We start from the raw sequence: 27,751 nt of genomic DNA, 5'->3' as shown, positions 1-27,751 counted from the left end.
TGCAGAAAACCCAGGCTTTTACGAGAGCAGAAATCAGTGAAGAAGATATCAGAGCACAAGTCAGAATTGGGGCTAGCAACTGTAGATGGGCCAGGGTGTACATGCACATTTCCAGATAACATCAACAGTAATACAATCAAGGCACGGCATAGGACAGGGAGAGCTCTGCAGTGCTGATTTATGACATCAGATGGCAACAAGATCATATTGTACAGCAATTTCATCAGCTAACATGAATACAAAGCCAGCGAGAGGTGGTTAGAATGGGATGGGAGGCCAACAGTCTGTGTAACCAATAGAGAGTCAGAGTCCCGAGTGTGGGAACAAACAGTCTGTCCCACGGTTGGGTAAAGAAAGTTTGTAGTCAACAAAGCATGCAGGAGTCATGAGGCAAATAGCGAAATAGCAAAATGCACAATAATTTTTTTAAATGTATAACAACGGGATCACGTGACCCTTGAACGAGATGGCCGCATGAACTAAGAGCTCCGCACAAGTAGTTTCCAATTCCTAATCTTACCTCCACTTCAAGTTTAAACTCCTTTAGCTTTAGTCAAAAAGTAATGGCGGCTACAAAATGCGACATTACAGGTGACATTTTTACCCGGACTCGAGCATTAGCGACGGAAAAAGCCTCCAAGAAGCAGCTATATTCAGAAAAGGCTAGTGCCATTAGCCAGGAGCAAGAGGACCCGATTTTGAAATACATTTGCCCTCATTACAAGAAATGCAAATCATTCTAAACATTTTTGACATGCGTTTTTCTGGATTTTTTGTTGTTGTTCTGTCTCTCACTGTTCAAATAAACCTACTATTAAAATTATAGACTGATCATTTCTTTGTAAGTGGGCAAACGTACAAAATCAGCAGGGGATCAAATACTTTTTTCCCCCACTGTGTGTGTGTATATATATATATATATATATATATTTATTTTTTTTCATTATTATAATATATTTTTTATATATAAATATTATTATTATCTATTTTTTCAAGTCTGTCACATCTGTGAATGTGGAATGTGTTTTGTTGGTTGATTGAAAAACAAGAAAACTTAATAAAACTTTAAATTGAAAAAAAAATATAACAACTTTTGGCTAGCCATTGTAAGTTCAGAGTCACTCGCCCCAACAGTGCCTGTGTGCTGGGGTCGAGTGAAAGCTCGGGAGAGAGGGTACCTGTACCAGACAGGGGGAGACAACATGGCAGACGGTGAACAAATCGCCAGGTGGAATCCAAGCAGCAGTTCAGCAGGCAACGGGTGTAGGTGTCACACCCACTTGGGAGAAGCTTTTATTTCTGCAGGCAGATTTATTTTCAAGGCCTCTGGGTTTGGGTGGGGTAGCCTTTCGAAGCCTTTGAACCATTTGTTTGGCTCAAAGGCTTCGACTGTCACGACTTCCGCCGAAGTCGGTTCCTCTCCTTGTTCGGGCGGCGCTCGACGGTCAACGTCGCCGGTCTTCTAGCCATCGTCGATACACTTTTAATTTTCCATTGGTTTTGAGTGGAAGACGGCGTTCAGTACCACCTCAGGGCACTATGAGTACCTCGTCATGCCGTACGGGTTGATGAATGCTCCATCAGTTTTCCAAGCCTTTGTAGACGAGATTTTCAGGGACCTGCACGGACAGGGTGTAGTGGTGTATATTGATGACATTCTGATATACTCCGCTACACGCGCCAAGCATGTGTCCCTGGTGCACAGGGTGCTTGGACGATTGTTGGAGCATGACCTGTATGTCAAGGCTGAGAAATGCCTGTTCTTCCAGCCTGTTCTTCCAGTCTCCTTCCTAGGGTACCGCATTTCCACCTCAGGGGTGACCGAGAGTGACCGCATTTCAGCCGTGCGTAATTGGCCGACTCCCACCACGGTAAAGGAGGTGCAGCAGTTTTTAGGGTTTGCCAATTACTACCGGAGGTTTATCTGGGGTTTTGGCCAGGTGGCGGCTCCCATTACCTCATTGCTGAAGGGGGGTCCTGTACTTTTGCAGTGGTCAGCTGAGGCAGACAGGGCTTTTTGTCACCTAAGGGCTCTGTTAACCTCGGCTCCCGTGCTGGCCCATCCGGATCCTTCTTTGGCGTTCATAGTGGAAGTGGAGGCGTCCGAGGCTGGGATAGGAGCCGTGCTCTCAGCGCTCGGGCACACAACCGAAGCTCCGCCCCTGTGCCTTCTTCTCGAAGAAGCTCAGCCCAGCGGAGCGGAACTATGATGTGGGGGACCGGGAGTTGTTGGCTGTGGTGAAAGCCTTGAAGGCGTGGAGACATTGGCTTGAGGGGGCTAAACACCCTTTTCTCATCTGGACTGACCACCGCAACCTGGAGTACATCCGGGCAGCAAGGAGACTGAACCCTCGTCAGGCAAGGTGGGCCATGTTCTTTACCCATTTTGTGTTTACCCTGTCCTACAGACCAGGTTCCCAAAATGTGAAGGCAGACGCACTGTCCTGGCTGTATGACACAGAGGAGCGGCTCATGGATCATACTCGCATACTCCCGGCCTCCTGCCTGGTAGCGCCGGTCGTGTGGGAGCTGGACGCGGACATTGAGCAGGTGTTACGTACAGAGCCCGCTCCCCTCCAGTGTCCAGCTGGGCGTCTGTACGTCTGCTGTCCGTGACCGGCTGATCTATTGGACCCACACGTCACCCTCCTCTGGTCATCCTGGTATCGGTCGGACGGTGCGCTGTCTTAGTGGGAAGTACTGGTAGCCCACTTTGGCTAAAGATGTGAGGGTTTATGTTTCCTCCTGCTCGGTGTGCGCCCAGTGCAAGGCTCCTATGCACCTGCCCAGAGGTAAGTTACAACCCTTACCCGTTCCACAACGGCCGTGGTCGCACCTGTCGGTGGATTTCCTGACCGATCTTCCTCCCTCACAGCGTAACACCACGATCCTGGTCGTTGGGGATCGTTTTTCTAAGTCCTGTAGTCTCCTCCCTTTGCCCGGTCTCCCTACGGCCCTACAGACTACAGGCCTTGTTTACACACGTCTTCCGGCACTACGGGGTGCCTGAGGATATAGTGTCTGATCGGGGTCCCCAGTTCACGTCGAGGGTCTGGAGGGTGTTCATGGAATGTCTGGGGGTCTCGGTCAGCGAGAGTAACGGGCAGGTGGAGAGAGTGAACCAGGATGTGGGTAGGTTTCTGAGGTCTTATTGCCAGGACCGGCCGGGGGAGTCGGCGGCGTTCGTGCCCTGGGCAGAGATGGCCCAGAACTCACTGCGCCACTCCTCCACTAACCTCTCCCCCTTTCAGTGTGTACTGGGCTACCAGCCGGTTCTGGCGCCTTGGCATCAGAGCCAGATCGAGGCTCCTGCGGTGGACGACTGGTTCAGGCGCGCACAGGAGACATGGGACGCCGCTCATGTTCACCTTCAGTTGGCCGTGCTGCGCCAGAAATCCAGCGCAGACCGTCACCGCAGTGAGGCCCCAGTGTTCGCATCGGGGGACCTGGTCTGGCACTCGACCCAAAACCTGCCCCTCCGCCTGCCCTGCCGGAAGCTGGGTCCACAGTTTGTGGGGCCATTTAAAGTCCTGAGGAGACTGAACGAGGTATGTTACAGGTTACAGCTTCCCCCCGATTACCGTATTAACCCCTCGTTCCATGCGTCTCTCCTCAGGCCGGTGGTAGCTGGTCCGCTCCAGGAGTCTGTGAGGGAGGTTCCTCCGCCCCCTCTGGACATCGAGGGGGCCCCGGCGTATTCAGTCCGATCTATACTGCACTCCCGGCGTCGGGCAAGGGGCCTTCAGTACCTTGTGGATTGGGAGGGGTACGGTCCAGAGGAGAGATGCTGGGTTCCGGTGGAGGTCGTGTTGGACCCTTTAATGCTGTGGGAGTTCCACCATCTCTGTCCGGATCGCCCTGCGCCTCGGCCTCCGGGTCGTCCCCGAGGCCGGCGTCGGCGCGCGGCTGTCAAGGGGGGTACTGTCACGACTTCCGCCGAAGTCGGTTCCTCTCCTTGTTCGGGCGGCGCTCGACGGTCAACGTCGCCGGTCTTCTAGCCATCGTCGATCCACTTTTCATTTTCCATTGGTTTTGTCTTTGTTTCCCACACACCTGGTTTTCATTTCCCAATTACTGGTCATGTATTTAACCCTCTGTTTCCCCCATGTCTTTGTGTGTGTGTAACGGTCGTCGTACGTAGTGGACCCAGGTGCAGCGGGTTGAGTGCTCATAATGACTTTTATTTAACACAAACAAAACAAGAAAACGATCGAACGAACAGGATTGCAGGCTAAAACACACAGCTATGCAAACACAACTTCCCACAAAGGGACAGGTGAAACAGGGCTACCTAAGTATGACTCTCAATCAGCAACAACGATGTACAGCTGTTCCTGATTGAGAGCCATACCAGGCCAACACAAAGAAATACACAACATAGAAAACCATACAAATACAAAACAAGAACATTACCCAAAAACCCCGGAACACATAAATCAAACACCCCTCTTACATAAATACACACCCATTAAACCCCAAACCACATAAAATAAATACCCCCTGCCACGTCCTGACCAAACTACAATAACCAATAACCCTTTATACTGGTCAGGACGTGACAGTGTGATTGTTTATTGTTAAGCTCGGTACGTTTCCGGCTGGTTTTCTCCGAGTGCTGTTATCACCCGTGTTTTGTGACAACCGTTATTGTTCGCACATTTGTATTGTTACCTTGTGCTATTAGCTTAAGTAAAGTGCGTTGTTCACTCATCTCTGCTCTCCTGCGCCTGACTTCATGCACCAGCTACACCCACCACCTGACATCGACACCTCTCGCTTCACATGTCACTGCTAATTGAAGTTGTATCTCTTTGTCCTAGCAAGCTTGGTAGCTTTCAGTCCTTATAAAGTAAAATATATCATTGTAATGTATTTGTCTTCTTGGCTTTTGAAAGTAAAAAATAGCTTCAGACTAAGAATTACTCACTCAGTTCCAGGTTGGATAGTGTTTTCAGGTTTCTGTTTGTTTCCCAGAGCATTTGCTGTATAGTTTGGGAATAATAATCCTTGGGTGTAGGAAGCATTCCAGGTCATTCCGTCCAAAATCAGGTTGTAGGGTTGGGGTTTTGATTTGCAGTGAAGGTTATGTTGTTTAGGGTAGGATCCTGTGTATGTCCCTGCCAAAAAATCTAACTTTGCCTAACTCTAAATCTATCTATATTTTAAAAACATGCTGAAAAACGTGGGAGCTCATCTGCTCATAACCTCTCTCTCGCCCTCTCTCTCTGTGTGCTCCATAAAATAATCTAAAATGCCTTTAGCATTGAGGATGTACTTAACAACTGCAGTAAAGTCTGTTACTTTCATAAAATGTTTCTGCCTAACATGATTGATCTGAGCTGCTCACTGAACTGGTGTTAAAGAGTCTAGTTGTCCGGTTTCTCTGACACATCTCACACAGTGTGCAGCGCTGTTAGAAACACTGCCAGTTACAGACGCACGGGCTAAAACCACAGTACTGGTGTTTCTCAGCCACACACACACACACACAGCCGAATATATTGATAAAAGTCACCTTGTCCGAGAGAGATTTACATGGTTATCAAAATGTCACGCCTGGGTAAGCCTCCACGAAACACAGCCCTTATGTTAAGTGTTTCTAAAATTTCCTATGAGAAAAATGAATGGAGGAAAAATGATTGGAACCATTTCCCTGTTTGACAGCTAGGTTTTATGGGTATTATGACACCTCCACTGTGGGGCTCTATTGGTTCCTTAATGATGCTTGGTCATCTGTGATCATTAACTCTGAGGGAGGTGAACCAGAAGAGAGAGAGTTTTTGATAAACACAATGTCACTTTGAGAGTTATATTACTGTTGTCTGGGCCTGGCTGACACACACACACACACACACACACACACACACACACACACACGTTGCTCTGGAACCGCTCACTCGCTATCACAACTGTGTTTTATTAACATATTAGTCCTGGGTTGGACCTGACAGTTGTTTTGCTACGACATATACAAGACACCATCTGATGTTCTTCATGTTTAATGAACCAGTAAATTGGAAAATGAATTGTTATGTCCCCTTTTCAAAAGAAAAACACTATATTATTGTAGATTTTTACTCCTGTAATAAAACATCAAACATATGCATGTATAAAAAAAATGAAGTATTGTTAAAGCTAGGCATCGATCTAGTATCTCAGGGAAATGAGCTGATTGCTGTAGCATCCAGACGAGTTCTTTGTGTAAATCCAGGCATAAAAAAAAATGATGAAGGTTTAGAAACGCGTAATTTTATGAGATTTGACAGATTGATAAATCTAGTCTACGATCCTAGTCAGTTGTTCGGTTTCACAGAGAGTGTTTTGTTTATCATATACTGTCTATAATATATTTAAATGCATATAAATGATTGTGATGTGTAAAGTTGACTTTAATAACTTATTTGAATAGTTGTAAATAAATCACATCAACTAAATCACATCAATATCTGAGTATCCCGTGAGATATCTAAATGATGTTGTTAACCTCTCAGCGGTGCTCCATGGACGTAAAGCAAACCAACAAGCTCAAGATGTTTTTTTTTGTCCTCTCCCACAGAGAGTAAGAGAGAGAGTTGAGACATAGGTCTGAAGACTGAGGTGGGGTTGGGGCTGGGGCAGAGGTTGGGGCTGAGGATGGGGCTGGGGTGTAGCGTGCAAAGCGCAGGAGAGTAGATTGTTTTCTCAGTCCCGGGGGAGCATGCCTAATCTGCCTCCCATATGTGGCGTGGCATGAAGCTGTAATGTAATGGCCACCCAGAGAAGAGACAGGAGGGCCTGCCTGGATACATCCAGTACATCCAGAGACCAACCTAACCGCAGACTGATTAACCACTAAGACCTCCTTCCTGTTAGATTAATGAAAATGAATACTAAGAAGAGGAGAGGAACGCTTGACTGGGATTGGCTATTAGTAGGTATGAGACCATAGCGACCTATCTGTCCTGACTGGGACTCTCTGATAGGTCCACTGTGATGGTCCTCATCATGTGATTATTACATCATTATATATATTTAGATACTGTGGTAGTCTCTTATATCAGTACTGTTATTGATAGGTATATATTGTGGGTATTGATATATTTGACAGTCTTCTGTAGTATTTAGATATTTGTCCTGTGATTGTTACTCAACGGGTATATACAGTCCCTAGGGAAAGTCTACACACCATAAATCCCTTTTTAGATTTCATTTTAAGGCAGCAAAATGTGAAAACTGTGCAAGGAGTGTGTAGACTTTCACTCGGCACTGTATACTATATACAGTATCTCACAAAAGTGAGTACACCCCTAAGTGAAAATATCCAAATTGGGCCCAAAGTGTCAATATTTTGTGTGGCCACCATCATTTTCCAGCACTGCCTTAACCCTATTGGGCATGGAGTTCACCAGAGCTTCACAGGTTGTCACTGGAGTCCTCTTCCACTCCTCCATGACGACATCACGGAGCTGGTGGATGTTAGAGACCTTGCACTCCTCCACCTTCCGTTTGAGGATGCCCCACAGATGCTCAACAGGGTTTAGGTCTGGTGACATGCTTGGCCAGTCCATCACCTTTACCCTCAGCTTCTTTAGCAAGGCAGTGGTCGTCTTGGAGGTGTGTTTGGAGTCGTTATCATGTTGGAATACTGCCCTGCGGCCCAGTCTCCGAAGGGAGGGGGATCATGCTCTGCTTCAGTATGTCACAGTACATGTTGGCATTCATGGTTCCCTCAATGAACTGTAGGTCCCCAGTGCCGGCAGCGCTCATGCAGCCCCAGACCATGACACTCCCACCACCATGCTTGACTGTAGGCAAGACACACTTGTCTTTGTACTCCTCACCTGATTGCCGCCACACACGCTTGACACCATCTGAACCAAATAAGATTATCTTGGTCTCATCAGACCACAGTTTCTCTTCAGCAAACTGTTTGCGGGCTTTCTTGTGCATCATCTTTAGAAGAGGCTTCCTTCTGGGACGACAGCCATGCAGACCAATTTGATGCAGTGTGCGGTGTATGGTCTGAGCACTGACCCTCCACCCCTTCAACCTCTGCAGCAATGCTGGCAGCACTCATACGCCTATTTCCCAAAGTCAACCTCTGGATATGACGCTGAGCACGTGCACTCAACTTCTTTGGTTGACCATGGCGAGGCCTGTTCTGAGTGGAACCTGTCCTGTTAAACCGCTGTATGGTCTTGGCCACCGTGCTGCAGCTCAGTTTCAGGGTCTTGGCAATCTTCTTACAGCCCAGGCCATCTTTATGTAGAGCAACAATTCTTTTTTCAGATCCTCAGAGAGTTCTTTGCCATGAGGTGCCATGTTGAACTTCCAGTGACCAGTCAGTATGAGGGAGTGTGAGAGCGATGACACCAAATTTAACACACCTGCTCCCCATTCACACCTGAGACCTTGTAACACTAACGAGTCACATGACACCGGGGAGGGAAAATGGCTAATTGGGCCCAATTTGGATATTTTCACTTAGGGGTGTATGCACTTTTGTTGCCAGCAGTTTAGACATTAATGGCTGTGTGTTGAGTTAGGGGACAGCAAATTTGCACGGTTATACAAGCTGTACACTCACTATTTTACATTGTAGTAAAGTGTCATTTCTTCAGTGTTGTCACATGAAAAGATATACTCAAATATTTACAGAAATGTGAGGGGTGTACTCACTTTTGTGAGATACTGTGTGTGTGTGTGTGTGTGTGTGTGTGTGTGTGTGTGTGTGTGTGTGTGTATATATATATATATATATATCTGCCCTCTGTCTCCTGTAGGTATCCTGGAGGTCCGTACGGTGTCTGAGGGAGGAGTGTTAGCTATCAAAGGAGTGAAGAGTCAGTACTATATCTCCATGAACAGGACTGGCCTGCTTCAAGGCAAGGTAATTAACTAAACTACCTTCTCTCTGCTGGACAGGGTTGCAATGTACTGTACAGTGCATTGTGTTTTAGGTTATTGTCCTGCTGAAAGATTAATTAATCTCCCAGTGTCTGGTGGAAAGCAGACTGAGTCAGGTTTTCTTTTAGGATTTTGCCCATTCTTAGCTCCATTCCATTTCTTTTTTATCTTGAAAAACTCCCCAGCCCTTAACAATTACAAGCATACCCATAACATGATGCATATATAAATAGGAGAAACATAAGCAAGCAAAAAAAGCATAAAATGTTTATAACCCTCCTCACGCCTAATATCGTCCCATTTTGTGTCCTTATTTACAGAAAATCTACAATGAGAACTGCAACTTCAAGGAGATTTTCCTAGAAAACTACTTCAACGCTTACTCGTCTGTTAAGTGGAGTACAAACGGCAAAGAGATGTTCATTGCTCTGTCTCAAAAGGGAAGACCGCTGAGAGGGAAGAAGACCAGGAGGGAACACGTCGCCTCCCACTTCATTCCCATGAAATGCAGAGAGGAGGAGAGGACTGGCGTCTGAGAGAAGGAGACTGAAAAAGGAAGAGGTGACTGGAGCCTGAGAGGAGGAGAGGACTGAAAGAGGAGAGGAGGAGAGGACTGAAAGAGGAGAGGAGGAGAGGACTGAAAGAGGAAATGACTGAAAGAGGAGAGGATAGAAAAAGGAGGAGAGGACTGAAAGAGGAGAGGAGGAGATGACTGAAAGAGGAGGAGAGGAGAATAGGACTGAATGAGGAGGAGAGCAGGAGAGGACAGAAAGAGGAGGTAAGAAGGATAGAAGAGAGGACTGAGAGAGCAGAGAGGACAGAAGGAGGAGGAAAGAAGGATAGAAGAGAGGACAGAGAGCAGAAAAGACTGAGAACAGAAAGGACTGAAGCTGTGACGTCTGGATGAAGAGACCCATGTTGGGATTCTTGGACGTTGTGATGGCTGAGCTGCAGATCTTTGTTGTATAATTTAATATAATCTAACTCCAGTCAGTACAGTATACCACTTCAGTCACGCCATATTAGCTGTGAAACACAGAAAATACAACTACTCATCATTATCAACAACACCACTCTCCTGGCTGGTACAATGTAAATAAGTTCTGTAGTTACTTATCCTTTCATGTGCCAAGGTTTTTAGTGTAAAACTGATGCACGGTCCTCCTCAGGAGTGCAAATATTAAAGGTCCAATGCAACTGTTCTGAGTAACAATTAAGTACCTTACTGTGATTGATTTCAATAAAAATTGTGAAAAAGAAACATTTGCTTATTAGCAAAGAGCAATTTCTCAAGCAAGAATTTAGCTAGGACAGTATGTGAGTGGTCTGTGTGGGGAGGGGAAAACTGAAAACTAGCTGCTATTGGCAGAGAGATTTGAAACTCTCTTTCTTATTGGCGATGTCAACAGGCAGGCCAAAACTCCATGCCACCAAAACAGGCTGAACTGTCATGCAGTCTTCTCAAACAGCTCCTACACTAATAGGGAATTATCATGATTTTCAAAAGTTCACAGTATTATTCCAACCTCTCTGTGTGTGTAAATATATATAAAAAAAACAGGTAGTGGTCAATAATACTAACAATATCGTTGATATGGATGAAGTCAAGCACTCTGTTTCAGCATACATAATGGTTGTTTTGGGATAAACGCAATACAGGGAAAGGAATTAGAAAAGGGATGTTTGAGAACATTTATAATAAAACTGTTCCTACTGACTGAATTCTCCAGGTAATGTCAAAACATAATGTCAAAGTAAGCTGATCAGTCACTTACTTTACTCAAGTATTATTATTGATAATAGTTTTACTATTATACTAGTTTTAGTTCCCTTATTATAATGTGTAATAGTGTAATGAATATAGGAGAAGTAATAAAATACAGTTAGTATTTACCTGGAATTTGCAAAAAAAAACAGCTTGTTATCATTTGTATTATTATGGGTGGTTAGAGCCCTGAATGCTGATTGTCTGAGAAACGTAGTATATCAGACCGTATACCACCGGTATGACAAAACATGTATTTTACTGCTCTAATTCCAATGGTAACCAGTTTATAATAACAATAAGGCACCTCAGGGGTTTGTGGTATATGGCCAATATAGTTCGGCTGAGGGCTGTATCCAGGCACTCCAATATAGTTCGACTGAGGGCTGTATCCAGGCACTCCACGTTGTGTCGTGCTTAACAGCCCTTATCCGTGGCCATATACACCACACTCCCTCGGGCCTTATTGCTTCATTATAGACTACTTAATCAATCAAGAAAATTGGAAATGATGTGATATCAAATAGCACCTATTGTAGTGCTCCATGTTTCATTTCATCCCAAACATTCTAAGAGCTAGTTACTGAGTAATAATTCTTTGTTTCCATGTTATGTTTAAGAGCTAGTAACTGAGTAATAATGATTTGTTTCCATGTTATGTTTAAGAGCTAGTAACTGAGTAATAATTATTTGTTTCCAGGTTATGTTTAAGAGCTAGTAACTGAGTAATAATTATTTGTTTCCATGTTATGTTTAAGAGCTAGTAACTGAGTAATGATAATTTGTTTCCATGTAATGTAAGTAAATAGCAGGTAGAAAGCAGACTGTAAAATAAAGTGTAACTAAACGTAGTATAATAAGAAAACAATACAATATACATATTAACAGGTATGAACTGTCAGCAGAGAACAACCAAAGCAAAAACTCAGTTGGCTTGAGGTTGGATCAATGTAAAGACAGACAGCAAGCTGGACTTGTCTTTTCACTGTACAAGTGTTCAAAGCATATATATATATATATATATATATTAAAATAAAATACACACACACACACACACACACACACACACAACAGTATATTGATAAATATATATGTACGAACTAAAATACATATGTAATTAGATGTGACAGCTGCTCATTGACTCCCAATTAATTTACTAAGGTTTGATAATGACTGTGTACCAAATGGCACTGTATTTCCTACATATATAAAATAATGTACTTTGTGGGATAAATAAAGTATTTTTAATGTAATAAAAAGTAGTGCACTATGTAGGGAATAGGGTACCATGTGGGACGCAAATTTAACAATGCAAGAATGTAACGCTGCTGATGCTGATGAAGTTAGGAATGATATCTGGATTAAAGTACAGAGAGACCAGAACACACAGCGTGTTAAATGTGTATGTTATACTGTATGCCTTGATCTTCCTCCACTATAATTAATGATTATATCAATTGTTAGCGTTGATCTCTGTTATGCACCTGACGTGTTAAATGGTATTTCTTTTAAACTTTGAGATGAGTGTTATATCCCAACTAGCACCCTGTTCTATATATATGGGCCCTGGTTAAAAGTAGTGCACTACTCAGACAATAGGGTGCCATTTGGGACATATACAGGCTTTTTTTCTGTTGAGACATTCCATGTTGTGCCAGATACCATAATGCTTTACTAAGGTATTGTTGGTCTCACTAAGGAATTGAAGTTAACTGCAGCAGCATACCAGAGGCTTCATTTAACCACTTCATTCCTTTAATCTCTTCTGTTTTGGGATGTTCCTGAAGCACATCACACATACCGTACTCGTCATCTCACTACCTACAGGAAGACCTTTTAAATAATGTTTTAACAACCTTTAAGACATTCACTCTGTCTGCATAGTTACAACTAAACTGCAAACTCTCCATACTGGCCTATAACGTTTGTGTTATTATCCATTGTTGTAAGTTATTATTTGTGTTATTTATATAAAAACCAAAGATGAGTTATTATGGGTTGTTTGGAGTGTAAATTATTTATTTTTTAAGATGTTTTGCTGCGGCATCTTTGGGGACATAAACCATGCCCTCATTCTGCCACTACCCATAATCCTCGCTGGCCAGGAGTGTGAGCAGAGGGTTCGGTTTGAACCAGAGAAACAACAACCTATCACCTGCCAACAACACATTCGAGGAACAGCAAAATACAAGACATTCAGAGAATATCTGAACGGCAAAATACAAGACATTCTAGGAATAACTCGGCAGGAATATCAAAAGGCTCCGCTGTGCTGCTGTCATATGGATAATACACCAGCAAATATCTGACAACTTAAGTGTTATATTATTTTAAACACAGACACTGATATACAGAATGGCATAGGGTTCCACCATCATACTGTGTTCTATAACCACGATGCTAATGACACTGTTAAAATCCGGCATATGGTTCTCGGTAAAGATGGAACAGATCATGACGAGAGGTGGGGAGTGTGTTATGTACCGCCAGTGAAATTGATTTGCAAAGTTGGATCAAAATTGGTGTCATATTGCTTTAGATGTGATGGTAGGAAGATTTGATTTTAAAATTGAGCAATAATCAATGCCTCATGTACCATAAATGTTTTATACCATATATATATATAAAATATAACAGCATTATTGGATTGTGGGTTTACCGGTTAAACCCTGACAAGAGACAAGTATCCCTGCCTGGTGATCCTCTAAGATATTGTAGGATCTTACAGCATCTTCTAGGATCTCGAAAGATATTTTCAGGATGTGAGCTTGGCTGGGAGATGGTGAGTCAAGCCCCGTGGAGATCCATATATCATTCTAACAACACCTTCCATTAGTCTCTTAATACTGACGGCCTAAAATAACATCCTGCAGTTTATCACAGTTTAAAGGTCTGCTGCAGGTCTGGGTCCTTCAGACTGCTGACGTTAATAAAAACGCTTTGTCTCACTGCGGTGGAGTTCTCTCCAGAGATGTTAACCAGACTAGTTCCCATCTTATATGACTAAAGGACTAGATAATCAAATCTGCTGTCCTTTCTCCCAACAATATTAAATACACATTGGGAAGATACAAATGGGAAAAGTTTAATTTAGATAAGGGTCCAGCAGGGGAGATGCATGAGACACATGAATGACATTATTCCTTGTCTGATAAGGTACATTTGAATAACAGTCCTGGATACATCTCTTAATTTGATGCAGCGGCAGATAAAAATATGTCAACACACGGACCACATGTTGTAATAACTCCCTCATAAATGTATATTGTATTGAGTGAAATCTGAGATCTGTCAGATTGAGGGGAAAGTGTATTGGCAGGCGGCCATACACACACACACCATACCCACACACCCTACACACATATACGCTGATAGATGAGAGCTTTACCTTCTGTTGGGGTTCACATCTGGCTCTGAGCAGCTCTGACAGATAAAGAGTCAAGTTGAGAGAGCAAACCCCAGAATAAGGTTGACCCAAACAAAGTCTGAGCAAGGTGAAGGCTTCTGCCAAGTCACGCAAAGTTAGTCTTAGCAGATAATTTGTAACATGTTCAAAATGTAAACACATTTCTAACTCAAGGCTGTGGATTCCCAACAGGCTGTGGAGGAGACTACAGCCAACAGGAGCTAACTGGGTTGTAGAGAAGAGAGCTGGGTCTGCTAAGAACATAGAGGAAAGAGGAGAGAGCTGGCTAGGCCTGCTAGGAACATAGAGGAGAGAGAAATAGCAAGGCTTGCTACAAACAGAGGAGAGAGATAACTGGAGGTTAGGCTTGCTGGTTAGGAAAATAGAGAGCGGAGACTATATTGTCCCTCTAATCACTCTGCCATCAATGCAAATGTATTTGAAAATCTAATCAAACATTTAATGAGAGGCCATGTGCTTATGAGAGGCTGTGTGTTTGGCCCTGTCCGGGGGTTTCATCGGATGAGGCCACAGTGTCTCCTGATCCCTCCTGTCTCAGCCTCCAGTATTTATGCTGCAGTAGTTTATGTGTCGGGGGGCTAGGGTCAGTCTGTTACATCTGGAGTATTTCTCTTGTCTTATCCGGTGTCCTGTGTGAATTTAAATATGCTCTCTCTAATTCTCTTTCTTTCTTTCGGAGGACCTGAGCCCTAGGACCATGCCTCAGGACTACCTGGCATGATGACTCCTTGCTGTCCCCAGTCCACCTGGCCGTGCTGCTGCTCCAGTTTCAACTGTTCTGCCTGCGGCTATGGAACCCTGACCTGTTCACCGGACGTGCTTGTTGCACCCTCGACAACTACTATGATTATTATTATTTGACCATGCTGGTCATTTATGAACATTTTAACATCTTGACCATGTTCTGTTATAATATCCACCCGGCACAGCCAGAAGAGGACTGGCCACCCCTCATAGCCTGGTTCCTCTCTAGGTTTCTTCCTAGATTTTTGGTCTTTTCTAGGGAGTTTTTTCCTAGCCACCGTGCTTCTTTCACATGCATTGCTTGCCGTTTGGGGTTCTAGGCTGGGTTTCTGTACAGCACTTTGAGATATCAGCTGATATACGAAGGGCTATATAAATACATTTGATTTGATTTATGTTGAGCAACATTTCTGTAGGCTATGCAATTGCATGAGAAAACAGAGTTTTGATGGCCTCTATTAGAAATCTGATCCCATCAGCTTTCTAAAGGCTAGGCCTACTATATTTATTTCTCAGCTTTCCTAATATTAAGCATATTGCTTCTCTTTACAACAGGAGTATAGCCTACCTGGCTGGCATGAAAATGACCCACAGGAACTATTTATGCACTACTATTTAAGTGCAGTGAGACTGGACCATTATCATGCACCTTTCTAAATGGAAACAAATATATTATTTAGTAAATGTAAAAACAATATTAAATTAAGAAGTGTAATGGGTGACAATGTCACTTGTGAATGATATATTATCAATAGTAAATGATGCCCAGCTTGTGCGCAGTAAGGCAAGAAACACGTCATACCTTTTTTTGTGACTTTATTAAATCATGGTTGCACACCTCATGTAGCCTAGCCCAGAGGCCTATATGTTTTGATAAGGTTTGTACCACAACTAAAGTGGTCAAATAACTTCTTACAATTAAGCACATTAATCCGCTTTACAACCAGTGTAGCGCCTAACTGGCATACATAGGTGGCGCGTGAGTTTCAAGTTTGGGGAAGATGCATTTTTATGGTAAAATGTACCTTTATAATGAAGAATTACACGCATAATCGCATTTGCGGTCACTTTTGAGAATGGTGCTTTCCCGCTAATTGATTGCATTTTGGAACATTCACGCTTTTATCCTACTGCCGTGTTCGCATTGCTGCGCTTATAATGTGAAGAAATAGCCTAATAGTTTATCAATATTTTAAGCTAAATGTTACGATCTGCTGCATCATTGCAAGGTTTTTTGATGCTAGTGGTTGTATTAATTTGGGATCTATCACATCCCACAACTGTCCCAGACCATGTTTGCAATATTTATTTCTCACAAGTTGAAAAATTGAATAGGTCAACTTTTGTACTATGGGGGATAGTAGATTGACATAGGCTAGTGCTTGTTCTCTTCGTTAGGCCTATTCATCTTGTTGGCAGATGAAAAGTAAATGTGGACAGTTCTTCCAACATCTTCAATATGCGCTTAGGAATTTGATTAGGACGCGCAATTGTACCCCAGATGTGTCTGTCTTCACTTGTAGCCTATGAAAAGGACCCGATCACGTGACGTGCATTGGCTAATAAGAATTTAGTTATCTGAGAGAGCCATGTGAGTGAGAGGTGCTTCGAGCACGCAGTTGGGAGAAGGGAATTATAATATTCAGTCCAAGGGCACAACATCCACTGGCCGCAAAAGGCATGATTTTTTTTAGGGGGCTTTACAACCACACAAATGGGATGCCACTGGGAAATTCGAGGCATGATCAAGTACTTGTCAAATTGTGAATGAGACTGATGAAGTGTGTTCAGCCTGCACAAAAAAACAAGCAGAGCTCATGCCTTTCATGCAACTTTTTCATATCATCATTAGAGTCACATCATACAGCCTTAGAATGTATTAAAAATCTAAACATACAGCCCAACGTTTGTATCACAACTAAAGTTGCATAAATAACTCTAAATTAAGCATATAGGAGGACCTGTTTCTTTGTTAACTGGTCAACACAGAATAGCCGGATGTGCGCACTCCCTCCAATCGTTAGGAGAAAATATCATTTATATTTTATTCAGTTATGTTCAATTGCATTCTTCATACTATAAAATAATTCCACGGAATTCTAAGCAAACATGTCTGCTTAATATTTTTTTTATTATAAATATATATATTTTTACCTTTATTTAAATAGGCAAGACAGTTAAGAACAAATTCTTATTTACAATGACGGCCTACACCGGCCAAACCCGGACGACGCTGGGCCAATTGTGTGCCGCCCTATGGGACTCCCAATCACGGCCGGTTGTTATACAGCCTGGATTCGAACCAGGATGTCTGTAGTGACGCCTCTAGCACTGAGATGCAGTGCCTTAGACCGCTGCGCCACTCGGGAGCCCAATGAAGTAGGGTAGCCCACAACCATATGGCGTAGACAGATCAGGGCCTAACATAAGGACTCAGATTATGCTATTCTGTTCTTCTGAAATAGACTACATTTTCATAAAATAAATAATGGAAGACAGACACATAGTGGAAATTACAAACTTCAGAAGCCTTTTCAAACCTAAAATACACTACAAGTTTTAAATGTCCTGCATTGCAGGAAAGTTCTCCTTCAACAGGGTGATCAAATTAAGATCCTACATCTGTAAGGAGTCAAACATGCATCCCAAACATTCCAAGACGATCACCTCTCCTGCCCTTTTGCTTGGCTGTATAAATAGAAACCATACAAATATTAGGGGTAGTCCAGTCTCTTTTATTCCAGTTTGTTGTATATTATGTTTGTCCTGTGGTCTGCAACCAAAAGGCCTAAAGAACATCACCAAAACAAGTTGGAACCTGAGACAGGCAGAACAGTAGCCTGACTGGTCTCAACACTATGTATGGTCCTCTATTATTCAACAATACTGTGTATGTGGATAATGAAAAGGATAACCCTCAGTCAAGCTGAAACAACAGGTCAGTAGGCTTAGCCTAAACCCTCAGTCAGTCTGAAACAACAGATCAGTAGGTTTAGTCTAAAACCAAATGGCACCAAATTCCCTATATAGTGCACTACTTTTGACCAGGGAGAATAGGATGCCATTTGGGATGCAGACCGAGTCAGAGTGGCATGAACGCTGGTCATGAGTGGAATCAGCTACAATAACATCAGCAACATCAGTGTTGCACAGCAGCAAACTCTCCACTTGTTAAAGTAATGTGAGGAACGATCTACTACGATCCAGAGACACACTTTAAGCACAGCGGACGGCAGTAGGCCCTGCATGCATTTGTGGTGAAGCAGGAACAAATGAGACAACATGTGTGGTTAATGCCAACAGCATGTGTGGAGGGAAGGGTAGGGGTGAGAGGGGAAACGAGGAGGGTGTAGGGGGTTCCAGGGGGAGACTCGGGGGAGGTAGAGGAGGGGGAGACCCAAGAAGGCCCTAGCAGCAGCTGAACTTGATACATTTGAACCTTGTTTCCCCCGGAGAGTCTGGAAGCTTAGCACGGAACCCCCAGAACACCACAACACTTTCAAACAGCACACACTCCTGTCTAGTGACAAATCTAAACCACAGAGAGAGATAATCAGTCACACACACACAATAAATCCATGGCTGAGAGTTATGAGCAAGAGCTACAAACCAAAATCAACAGAATATAGTGAGAATATAAGTGAATGAATTTCATATCCTACTTCTGGTAAGTATTCAGTTATGCCCCTCTAAAGCCATCCACAGTGCAGTGATGGTTTGTTGTGTGTCAACACTCAGCAAGGCCACGGCACCACAGTCAGGATGACTGGACAGTTTAACATCTAACTAATCAAGTCATGCCTTCAATATATCACAGCGTTATGTGACAGAATAGATTTAGCCTAAACCCTCAGTCAGTCTGAAACAGCTCAGTAAGCTTAGCCTAAACCCTCAGTCACTCTAAAACAACAGCTCAGTAGGCTTAGCCTAAACCCTGAGGTCACTCTAAAACAACAGGTCAGTAGATGTAAACCCTCAGTAAATCTAAAACAACAGGTCAGTAGATGTAAACCCTCAGGTCACGCTAAAACAGGTCAGTAGATGTAAACCCTCAGTCAATCTGAAACAGGTCAGTAGATGTAAACCCTCAGTCAATCTGAAACAGGTCAGTAGATGTAAACCCTCAGTCAATCTGAAACAGGTCAGTAGATGTAAACCCTCAGTCAATCTGAAACAGGTCAGTAGATGTAAACCCTCAGTGAATCTGAAACAGGTCAGTAGATGTAAACCCTCAGTGAATCTGAAACAGGTCAGTAGATGTTAACCCTCAGTGAATCTGAAACAGGTCAGTAGATGTTAACCATCAGTAAACCTAAAAAACAGGTCAGTAGGCTTGCCTAAACACTCAGTAATTAAAAACAGTCAGTAGATGTGAATCTGAAACAGGTCAGTAGATGGTTAACCCTCAGTGAATCTGAAAGCAGGTCAGTAGGTTACAACCCTGAGAATCTGAAACCAGGTCAGTAGCTACAAACCCTGAGCAAATCTGAAAAACAGGTCAGTAGATGTTAACCCTCAGTAAACCTAAAACGACAGGTCAGTAGGCCTAACCCCTCAGTGAATCTGAAACGACAGGTCAGTAGATGAACCTCAGTGAATCTGAAACGACAGGTCAGTAGATGGTAAACCCTCAGTGAATCTGAAACGGCAGGTCAGTAGGATGCCTAACCCCTCAGTGAATCTGAAACGACAGGTCAGTAGAGTACCCTCAGTCCTGAAAGACAGGAATGTAACCCCTCAGTGAATCTGAAACGACAGGTCAGTAGATGTTAACCCTCAGTAAACCTAAAACGACAGGTCAGTAGATGTAACCCCTCAGTGAACCTGAAACGACAGGTCAGTAGATGTAACCCCTCAGTGAACCTGAAACGACAGGTCAGTAGATGTAACCCCTCAGTGAACCTGAAACGACAGGTCAGTAGATGTAACCCCTCAGTGAACCTGAAACGACAGGTCAGTAGATGTAACCCCTCAGTGAACCTGAAACGACAGGTCAGTAGATGTAACCCCTCAGTTAACCTGAAACGACAGGTCAGTAGATGTAAACTCTCAGTCAATCTGAAACAACAGGTCAGTAGATGTAACCCCTCAGTGAATCTGAAACAACGGGTCAGTAGGCTTAGCCTAAACACTCAGTCAATCTAAAACAACAGGTTAGTAGATGTAAACCCTCAGTAAATCTAAAACAACAGGTCAGTAGATCAGGTCTTACCACATGCTGACTCTCCATGGCTCTTCCTGGACGTGTCTACAGGATCCAGCCAGCCCAGGTTCCAGCTCTGCCATGACAACAGGGTGGGCTTCACACCTAACAGAGACACACAGGAGACAGACAAACTATTTTTAAACACTAGCTGTATGTTGTTCTTATCAAAGGACGACCCAAAATCTGTCAGACTCCAGCCACCGAATGGCAAGCGATACCAGTGTTGTTGGTCTGGAAACAACAACACCCTGAACAGCTTCTACCCCCAAGCCATTAGACTGCTAAATAGTTCATGTAACGGCTGTCGTCGCAAGAAAACCAAGATGCAGCGGAGGTTGTGGATTCATTATGACTATTTAATAAAATGAACCACTGTAAACAAACCAGCAACGATAACAAACAGTCCTGTCACCCACAAAACCCAAAGGAAAAATAGGCTACTTATGTGTGACTCCCAATCAGCAACAACGAACTTCAGCTGTGCCTGATTGGGAGCCCCACACGGCCCAAAACAAAGAAATACAAAAACATAGAAAAATGAACATAGAACGCCCACCCAATGTAACACCCTGGCCTAACCAAAAATAAAGAACAAGAACCCCTCTCTATGGCCAGGGCGTTACAGTTAACAACATAGCTACCCGGACTATCTGCATTGACCCTTTTTGCACTAACTCTTTTGACTCATCACATACGCTGCTGCTACTGTTTATTATCTATCCTGTTGCGTAGTCACTTTACCACTACCTGTATGTACATATCTACCTAAATTATATCATACCCCTGCACACCGACTCAGTACTGGTACCCCGTGTATATAGCCAAGTTATCATTACTCATTGTGTATTTATTCCTCGTGTTACAATTTTTTCTAAAATGTTTCTATTGTTCCCTCTGCATTGTTGAGAAGGGCCCGTAAGTAAGAATTTCACTGTTAGTCTACACCTGTTGTTTACCAAGCATGTGACAAATACATTTTGATTTGATCTTTGTCATTTACAGTGTCATTTTGTTGTTTAGAAAGTCTGTAATGCATTGAGATGTTAAACCGCTCTCTAAACACAGCGTGATGTGGTTGCACGCCATGATCACCAGACCCAAACAATAACACTAACCTGACACCCAGAGGGAGATGAGGTCAGTCAGGTCTGTCTTGAAGTCATGGCCTAGACGTTCCATGGACTCAGGGAACGCTCCGTAGAACGCTGCGTAGACCGCCTGGGCCAGGCAGTCTGCATACACCTGGAACACACACACAGTCTTTACTGTAACTGGTGCACCTTTCTTGTCTTGCACAAACACTCACACTTGTCTTTTCTTCAAGTAAGTTACAAGCAGTGATTTTTGCAGACAGCAGCTGTTTTTGAAGAAGGTTCTACTTGCAATGACTGTGATAGCAGAATGCTCTGAATGTAAGTTTCTCTGGATAACAGTGTTTGTTAAATATACATAAGTACCTTAAAGAGCTTGTCCTTCAGGTCCATCTGAACGGTCATCAGCAGAGAGACAAAGGCTCCAGAGATCCGATCAAACAACTGGCTCTCCTCCTCCACATTAGGCTGGGAGGATGTTGACACACAATTCCACACTGTAAGGTACTGCAGGCTACCTAACCTGACAGCATCCAACAACTGTCAGAACATATTCTAAAATAAATGTAGGCACAGAGCCATGCATTTCATCATTTACTCAACTCTATCAGGAACTATTACGTACAATATTTTGATATTTCAATAGTTCTATTGCGCATACGCTTTCTATCGTGCATACGCTTTCTATTGTGCATACGCTTTCTATTGTGCATACGCTTTCAATTGTGCATACGCTTTCTATTGTGCATACGCTTTCTATTGTGCATACGCTTTCTATTGTGCATAAGTGTAAGACTGCCTCTGCTTAATACTTAGTATATCATAATTGAGGTTGTGAAATCTGGCAGAAACCTTCAGATAAGATCATTTTCACTGTACGCATTTCCTCTAAATCACATTCATCTATAAATACTATATTACCAGTGATGGATGTACTGTACAGGCTGGAGTAAAAGACTAGTCTACCCCATCATCTGCCTCATATTAATATATGTATCAAAGTTACATGTCTTGGTTGCATTGTGCGTTGATACAGCGCATCACAAAGGTTGGAGTGAAGTCACCTTAAATCTGTGGAGGAAGAACCACCAGAATGTGTCTTTGAGAACAGCCAAGGACAGATCACACAGAAAGAACGGCCTCCAGATCTTCAGGAAGCCCGGCTGCAGTAAAGAATCATACACACACACAGCAGGATTAATGATGATTAGCCTAACCCCAATGAGACGGAATTGTCCTGTTATGTACACAGCAATTAAATGGTAACTGCAAAGTGGTAATTACATAATAATTGCTCAATAATTATTCTTTAGTATTTTGATAACTCAGTGAAACAGCCACCATGACCTTACTGTTGGTAGGTAGTTACCAATTGTGTCGGTAAATACCAGCTGACACAGGAGTGTTAAATAAAGCATTACAGATAACTAGCTAATCTCTAATCTACTTTTCAATGAATACCAATCCACCCTGCCATTAAAGACTGCCACACAGCAGCATAGCTACAGTACATATGTGAGAGATTAATCATGTGTGTTTGGAATGCAGTCGAATCCGATCGCATGCACCGAGAGCGGGAGAGGGCCACATTCAATACACATGTGCTTGACGTGCATGCGAAGTTTGCATGCGATCCCTTTCTCTTATTCCTAAAAGCTGTGACAGCTCAGGTATCTGTGAGACCTGACATAACAAGTCTGCTCTCCATCACCCGGACCGGCCACATCTGGCTTTCAGCGCGATGGATATTAGTGTTTGTGGTCATAAATAAGCCCTAGCTCAGCGCTGGTTTACTCTGCCTTTCATTTGTCTCTCCGTTTCTGTATTCTGTATAGTGCACTACTTTTGACCATGGGAAACTCTACGGGCCCTGGTTAAAAGTAGTGCACTATATAGGGAATAGGGTACCACTTAGGATGCAGCCTGGGACTGTTAATACTACAGGACTTTAATAGGAGCCTGGCTGCTCCTTAGATTCACATGAGTGGTTGCAGAGCTGCCACAGTATTCCCCTGTGATGAGGGAGAGCAGAACTCTGGTCTGGCACACACGCGCACACACACACACACACACACACACACACACACACACACACACACACTAGATATGAGATTGCAGGTACGCACATTAAAGCCTTGGGCCTCTGAGACGCTGTCCAAATGCTGTAAGGCATCAGGATGTCCTGGGATGTCAGTGTCCTCGACTGCATCAAACCCTGGGTAGTCATAGTCCTGGAGAAACACAACTCATTAGTTTTACTAAGTAAACACCAGAGAGATTTGTCCCTCATGGTGTAAAGAGCCGTAAACAGACAAGACAACAGACTCACCTTGATGTCCAAGCTCCGTGACACTGCCTCACTCTGGAATTAAACAGTCAACGTTGTTGTAAATCAGAATCATCCTATATAAATGATCAAATCTAATACAAATAATTATAACTGCAACTCTGCAATTTCACTGTCTGAAAATCATTACCTGCTCTTTCATGATTCGATGTGCTCTTTGCACATACATTTTATCTGAGAAAGAAACATTGAGATAATGGCAACGGTATCACCACTTCACAGCAGCCCTATGTTTCAATGACCTGGGTTAGAAATACACAATTTGGTCTGATGGTGAATTTGAGAGCTGTGGGTAGTGTAGCTACTTACATTTATTCATGTCATCAAACACTGACTCCGCATTCTTGTTTTTGCTCTGTTCTTGTGACATTATGGATGCATGTAGTTTTATCTTGGAATATAGCTCCTCTATGCTCTTGGAGAAGGACATGGTGACCTCCACTGGGAACGGCACGTTTACTTTAAAGTAGTCATATATCTGTCTGGGATGACTGTAATGTTTGAAGTGGGATGATATCTCTATATTCTCCTCAAACGCCACGGGCCAGTCAACCTACAGAAAATATTGAGAGACCGTTTCAGTATCATGATGTAGGACTATTTGTTACATGTGAGTATTTATGTTGATTATTATCATGTTGTTATCCATCTCAAAAACCTACACTACCAGTCAAAGGTTTTAGAACACCTATACTCATTCAAGGGTTTTTCTTTATTTTTACTATTTTCTACATGTTAGAATATTAGTGAAGACATACAAACTATGAAATAACACATATGGAATCATGTAGTAACCCAAAAAGTGTAAAACAAATCAAAATATATTTTATATTTGAGATTCTTCAAATAGCCACCCTCTGCCTTGATGCAGCTTTGCACACTCTTGGCATTCTTTAAAACATCTTCATGAGGTACTCACCTGGAATGCATTTCTTAAAAGTTAATTTGTGGAATTTCTTTCCTTCTTAATGTGTTTGAGCCAATCAGTTGTGTTGTGACAAGGTAGGGGTGGTATACAGAAGATAGCCCTATTTTGGTAATTGACCAAACCATATTATGAACTGCTCAAATAAGCAAAGAGAAATGACAGTCCATCATTACTTTAAGACATGAAAGTCAGTCAATACGGAAAATGTCAAGAACTTTGAAAGTTTCTTCAAGCGCAGTCGCAAAAACCATCAAGCGCTATGATGAAACTGGCTCTCATGAGGACCACCACAGGGAATGGAAGACACAGAGTTACCTCTGCTGCAGAGGATAAGTTCATTAGATTTACCAGCCTCAGAAATTGCAGCCCAAATAAATGCTTCACAGAGTTCAAGTAACAGACACATCTCAACATCAACTGTTCAGAGGAGACTGTGTGAATCAGGCCTTCAGGGTCGAATTGCTGCAAAGAAACCACTACTAAAGGACACCAATAAGAAGAAGAGACTTGCTTGGGCCAAGAAACATGAGCAATGGACATTAGACCAGTGGAAATGTGGCCTTTGGTCTGGAGTCCAAATTGGAGATTTTTGGTTCCAACCGCCATATCTTTGTGAGACGTGATGTGGGTGAACGGATGATCTCCGCATGTGTATTTCCCACCGTAAAGCATGGAGGAGGTGTTATGGTGTGGGGGTGCTTTGCTGGTGACACTGTCTGTGATTTATTTAGAATTCAAGGCACACTTAACCAGCATGGCTACCACAGCATTCTGCAGCGGTTTGCCATCCCATTGGTTTGGGCTTAGTGGGACTATCATTTGTTTTTCAACAGGACAATGACCCAACACACCTCCAGGCTGTGTAAGGGCTATTTTACCAAGAAGGCGAGTGATGGAGTGCTGCATCAGATGACCTGGCCTCCACAATCACCCAACCTCAACCCAATTGAGATGGTTTGGGATGAGTCGGACCGCAGAGTGAAGGAAAAGCAGCCAACAAGTGCTCAGCATATGTGGGAACTCCTTCAAATAGGGTGGCTATTTGAAGAATCTCAAATATAAAATATATTTTGATTTGTTTAACACTTTTTGGGTTAGTACATGATTCCATATGTGTTATTTCATAGTGTTGATGTCTTCACTATTATTCTACAATGTAGAAAATAGTAAAAATTAAGAAAAATCCTTGAATGAGTAGGTGTTCTAAAACTTTTGACCGGTAGTGTATACAATTAGCAAGTGAATTCTTACAGCTTAACACATGGTAGAAAACAAAATTGCCTAAACTATGTAATCTTGCCTGGACTGTGCTAGGAACTAACGTACTTCTTAACGTTAGCTAACGTCAAATTAACACATTGGCAACAGTGTCTAATAAATAACCATTGTTTATAAGGCTTTTCTTACCAGTCCCTGATTCCGAACAAACTTTTCAAACGTGCTCAGGATTTCTTCATCGTCCTCTGGGTCTTGTTGTTTAGCCATGTTTTGTCTCTGACCCTCCAAAGATGCTCAGCCCTGACTGTCAAAATATTACGCATGTGTTCCGTTGCTAGGTAACAGCTGTCATTAACATTCGCGCCGCTAACTTCTTCCGGTTGACACTTCCGGCGTAGAAAGAGTCCATGCTTGCTCCGCTTCAGAGTACATCGACAATTGCTCTAAATCAATTAGATCAGGTCTCATTTTAAACCGGTAACGTTAATGAATTGTGAAATGGGATTTATGTCTTCCACTGTTAGATAAAAACATTCCTTGTATCGCTATATGAACATGTTTATAGCCTCAAGCTAGTTTAGCTAGCTATCATTATCTGCAACAAGATTCTAGCTAACTAAGTTAGCAAAATGGGTTAGTTATACAACTCTTTCCTTGCACACTGCAGAGCTGACATTGCCGTTCTCCTAGCAACAGGATATTATGCCCGGCATTCCCCCTGCAAAGACATGCTAAACTTTGGTAATATACATTTTTTTTAGCACTCTAGTGCAGTACAACCAAATACTTTTATAACTAAACCAAGATAGACCACAGCCTGTCGTTTCCAATCGGAACAAATTAGTCATAGTGGGCAGAGCCAAGCACTAGCTAGCGAGATTATATTAGTCCGTTCTAGCAATAATATGCATATTTCCGTTAGGAACTCCTACTCTGAAGTGTGCAATAACTCAATTCACCTTTGCGCTCCTTCTAAACTACGCAATTTTTTACAACTTTGATAAAGGTTAAAGTCTACAAAACGCAGTCCACTCTGTTCATAACATATTCTAGTTTTGGGAACAGAAAACTGTACTGAGATCGAATGTTTCGTCAATGAGAACACAGGGGGGTGCCTGTGCCTGTCGATGGCTATATGGATCCACTAATTCAGCACTATTAAAGGCCCAGTGCACTATTTTTGTGGTGATGATTAACATTAAGAATATTTTAATTAACCACGAGACAATGATTGAGAAACAAAAATGTTATTGTTGAAATTAAACTATTCCATAAAAATGTGCATATGAAAATCATAACTGGCACGCAGATCGGTAGAAGAAATGATATGCTCCCCAAACTTGAAACTCGTGTGACGCCTATGAAGTCTTTATAAAATAATTGCCTTCATGTTTCTATGGTTGGATTTTCAAGCAATGTAAGACATGCCTCACAATGTGGTCAAACATTCGGGTTTCAAACAATTAAGTATGTTTTAAAAATGCATTCTGCCTCCAGCTCACATTGTAAAGTGGTGGGTGATGCACTGATAGCCTGTCTACCATTGTTTTTTCTCCTGGTCAATTTGGCCGGCAACAATTTTATCTGCATAAAAAAAAGAACGGCCAAAAGCAGGCCATTACCAGCTAATGGAAACCCTGGTAGAGGCCCTACTGAGTATTTCCCACCCCACTTTAGCTGAGATGGGTAGAAAAGTTCTCTCTATAGACCAATAGTCTCAACATACCTGTGTCAACATTGTATATTTTCATTATTGGTATTCATGTATTTAAAACCATATATTTTTTATTAGAAATTATTCATTGCATTTTCTTGTGACAATAGAAGTGACCATTGATTTAAAATTCTATATCTTTTGAGTTATCCACATTGCAATGTTTTGAAATGCAGGCTTTTGACTTATTTGGTGTGACTTGCTTAGTAGCGAGCCAACTACCTAGCTAACTGGTATAACTACGTCCCAGGCTGTGCACCTGATTCTCCAGTTTGATGTTTTGTTTGTTGTCAGCCACCTCCAGTCAGTCAGCAGGATGTCCAGTTTGGACGTGCTAGCCAGTCCCGGCGGCGTGGACGTGTCCTCCTCTCCCAAATCACCACTGGCTAAAACCCAACATCCTGACAAGGACTCCAAACCAGTAA

General features: G+C 42.8%; 1 protein-coding gene across 1 annotated transcript in view; it reads left to right on the top strand.

Moving 5' to 3' along the window:
- The window catches only part of LOC106562498 (fibroblast growth factor 7), a 33,934-nt gene extending 24,512 nt beyond the window's left edge, over window positions 1-9,422 (top strand). Inside the window, 2 exon segments of the mRNA XM_014127416.2 lie at window positions 8,763-8,869; window positions 9,207-9,422. Of these exon segments, the coding sequence (XP_013982891.2) occupies window positions 8,763-8,869; window positions 9,207-9,422 (323 nt within the window).
- Window positions 9,423-27,751: the final 18,329 nt, after the last annotated feature.

Source organism: Salmo salar, chromosome ssa11 (genome assembly GCF_905237065.1).
Source record: "Salmo salar chromosome ssa11, Ssal_v3.1, whole genome shotgun sequence".
Lineage (NCBI taxonomy): Eukaryota > Metazoa > Chordata > Actinopteri > Salmoniformes > Salmonidae > Salmo > Salmo salar.
This window is presented reverse-complemented; position numbering and strand designations above follow the sequence as displayed.